General features: G+C 27.4%; 1 protein-coding gene across 1 annotated transcript in view; it reads right to left on the bottom strand.

Annotated features, from left to right (window-relative positions):
• Positions 1–763: 763 nt before the first annotated feature.
• Positions 764–3,771, bottom strand: part of LOTGIDRAFT_239162 (hypothetical protein) — a gene marked incomplete at its 3' end in the record, with an annotated part of 4,263 nt that continues 1,255 nt past the window's right edge. The window contains exons 2-7 of the mRNA XM_009053854.1: positions 2,697–2,879; positions 2,291–2,347; positions 1,812–1,877; positions 1,455–1,535; positions 1,030–1,137; positions 764–769 (exon numbers count right to left, since the gene is read on the bottom strand). Of these exons, the coding sequence (XP_009052102.1) occupies positions 764–769; positions 1,030–1,137; positions 1,455–1,535; positions 1,812–1,877; positions 2,291–2,347; positions 2,697–2,816 (438 nt within the window). The 5' untranslated portion in view covers positions 2,817–2,879. The remainder of the gene's footprint in view (positions 770–1,029; positions 1,138–1,454; positions 1,536–1,811; positions 1,878–2,290; positions 2,348–2,696; positions 2,880–3,771) is intronic.

Raw genomic sequence — 3,771 nt, 5'->3', positions numbered from 1 at the left:
TTAATTCTGAAACACAAATTATCAATTCTTTAACACAGATATTTAGGAGTTATTTAATTCAGATATTTATTACAGTTATTTAATTCTGAAACACAAATTATCAACTCTTTAACACAGATATTTGGGAGTTATTTAATTCAGATATTTATTACAGTTATTTAATTCTGAAACACAAATTATCAATTCTTTAACACATATATTTAATAGTTTTTTAATTCTGAAACACAAATTATCAACTCTATAACACAGATATTTAGGAGTTATTTAATTCAGATATTTATTACAGTTATTTAATTCTGAAACACAAATTATCAATTCTTTAACACAGATATTTAGGAGTTATTTAATTCAGATATTTATTACAGTTATTTAATTCTGAAACACAAATTATCAATTCTTTAACACAGATATTTAGGAGTTATTTAATTCAGATATTTATTACAGTTATTTAATTCTGAAACACAAATTATCAATTCTTTAACACAGATATTTAGGAGTTATTTAATTCAGATATTTATTACAGTTATTTAATTCTGAAACACAAATAATCAATTCTTTAACACAGATATTTAGGAGTTATTTAATTCAGATATTTATTACAGTTATTTAATTCTGAAACACAAATTATCAATTCTTTAACACAGATATTTAGGAGTTATTTAATTCAGATATTTATTACAGTTATTTAATTCTGAAACACAAATTATCAATTCTTTAACACAGATATTTAGGAGTTATTTAATTCAGATATTTTTACAGTTATTTAATTCTGAAACACAAATAATCAATTTTTTAACACAAATATTTAATAGTTATTTAATTCTTAAAGACAGACAGATAGATATTTAGTACAATTACTTCTTTGTGAAACACTCATATTTAACAAGGTTATAAATAACAGTCTGACAGTTCAATTTCAAAATGCATATTTTCATTGTGAGAAGTGATACACATGATGAAATAGAGTTCGGGTAAAAAACAGATATTTGGATGACTATACCTCATTACATGCACGAAAAAACTCATTACCTGCATAACAGAATCTGCTGCGTCAAATCCAACCAACAGGTTTATGGTATCAAATCCATAGCTACCACAACTCTTTTTAAATATACCTCTTATTAAGGCACATAATGTCTGAAGTAGAAAATCAATATATCTTTAAAAGAAACTATAAAGGAGAGTGAAAACTAGCTTCATAAAACAAGTATTAACCCTTCCTAACCATAATAAATTAATTTTCATGAATTGTATAAATTCAAGTTTGGTTTTTGCATGATGTAAATAGAGAGTAAAACTCCTGTTCTTGTTTCTTGAATTTCATTCATTTTGATTTAACTTTTTAAAAAGCATTCTTCAACAGATTTAGACTAAGGAAGAATGGTATGGACTTGTCTAAAATTGAAGCAACAGTTTTGCTGTCTACATGAACTTACATAGAAATATATATTTACCTGCAGGGCATTAACAGTTCTTATATGATTATCATATCTCAAATTTTCAACAGCTTTATAGAATAACAGATTAAAATTTTCCTTCAAAAAAAAAATGAAAACATTCTATATTCCATACAAATTATAATTGTAAAATAACTACAAAATTTCTATTCAGACGTGTACTGTATCGACATTTCCAAAACTGGCTTTCCTGGAGAGTAATGTGTATGCGAAACATTTTGGCAGCCTTAAATGAGCTCAAGTCAAATAGTAAATGGCTGACTTAGCACACAGAATTAAATTATAAATTTGAGATTCTTTATTCCATCAGGAATTAAATCTAAATGGAAAATATTTTGAAAAATCAATTATTACCTTTAAATTGACTAGACCTTCTCCACTCAACTTATCTATCTCATTCTCTATAAAACCTGTGTTTACCTACAAATTAAACAATTAGTACATTATAAGAGTATTACATTTTGGCACCATTTGTAGTAATTTGAGCATAGATTTGATTCACTACTTTTTCACTCGTTACTGGACTAATGTACTCAGAAAATGCCATTCTTTATACAATAAAATGAAATCTAGCAGGACAAATATCACTGCCTACTGTTTTTATTGATTAGCGTTACAAGCCTGTAAAATTTTTTTCTTGTATCATGAGAACTAAAACTTTATGCGGGTATTATGTTGGGTAGACACATCCAAGATATAACAGATATTTCAAACACTTCCTTTCTTAAAATGAAAACAGCCAATATCTTAATATGGCTATGAAATGCCATTCATCACAATTATAGATGATACAATTTCTGATAAATAAATCATGCCATACATAAACAACTTACTTTTAGTAGAAACATTTCATCCCAAAAATTAGCATTACCTCTTGAAGGGTCCTCACCCTGAAATATACAGTTTTAATATGTTCTATTCAACATAAACACATCAATGGGTCTTGTTGCAAGAAGTATTTATTCATGAGGACTATAAGTAGATGAGGATAATTAAGTCCTTAGGTAGGCCTACATCTTATCTTTTATTTTTTGAATTTCATTCGTTAGTGTGCACATGAAAACCAATAGATAGATTTTTTAGAGCAGTTTTAAAATTCAACATTCTGAACGTCATAAATAGCAATCAATACAATCAAGTTTTTGTGGACACCAAATTCACATGACAAACTGAAGTGGTTCAATCATAAGGTCTTTCTAGTAGATTTTTTGTCTTTTTTTTTTAGCAATGAATAATTACCTGAAAGAATGCTTCATAGATCTGTACAATTTTTTCTTTCAATGCCATTCTACTGTTTGATCCTTTTCTCAATAGAGTAACATGAGGTTTCTCTTTGTGTGGTGTTGTTTCAACACTCATTTTCAAGTATTACGTCGTGTGAAACTTATTTATATTCAACAAATATTCAAACTAGTCTTCATACTTCAAACACATCCAGAGAATTACAATAAAGTCATTTAAAATCAATGACAGGATTGAAAGATAAAATCAAAGTTTCAATGCAGAATTAGAAACTGGTATTTAAAATTTCTCTACCTAAAAAATGAAATTTCATTACAATCTGACTATGAAAGGTTTTAGCCATGCAAGAATTAATAGTATCAATATCTAGTCTACTATCAATGTATAAATTTGACTTGTAATGCTCTGCTAAGTGCAAGTGTTGACCTACAAATACATATTGCAGTAAATTAGTCTACTGATCAATGTCTTAGTGTACTAAAAATCTATATAAAAAGTACCAGACTTAGCCTATATATCATATTACAGGTTGAAGGTATTTGTTGTAATAATTAAATTTCATTCCTTCGACCAGAATCAGTTGCCTGTATAAGAGTGTTCAGTAACTTAATAAATAGCTTGAAATAAGCTTAGTGAAGATGTAGTCCAACAATTGACAAAATGACAAAATACAGAGTCAAACATTTCTCCTTAAAGTGATACTACGTCTTAGAATGAAGATAAAAATATTTCTCAAGAATGGTCAATATGAGTATATATTCATCAGTTAGCTTACCTGGTGTCATAAAGTTACAAAAGAATTCCTGTAAAATCTAGAAAATTGGAAAATTCATAAAACTTGTTATTATTGAAAAATGCTTAATCATAATATTAAGCAGTTTTCAATAGTTAATTGCATTATTATTAAGTTTTTTGACTTGGGCCCTTGGGAGATATTATGTATGTTATTCTATGCGTGAAGTGCATATTTGATCTTTTGTCCTATTTCACAATTTGAATTTAAAAATGTTGTCTACTCAGTGCAGACAAGATAGCTAGTGATATTGGCTTTGGCTGTGGCTAGTGGTAGAAG

Source organism: Lottia gigantea, assembly GCF_000327385.1.
Source record: "Lottia gigantea unplaced genomic scaffold LOTGIsca_200, whole genome shotgun sequence".
In the NCBI taxonomy this organism is placed as follows: Eukaryota; Metazoa; Mollusca; class Gastropoda; family Lottiidae; genus Lottia; species Lottia gigantea.
Note: the sequence above shows the minus strand (reverse complement) of the source record. Positions and strands in the feature narration are given on the sequence as shown.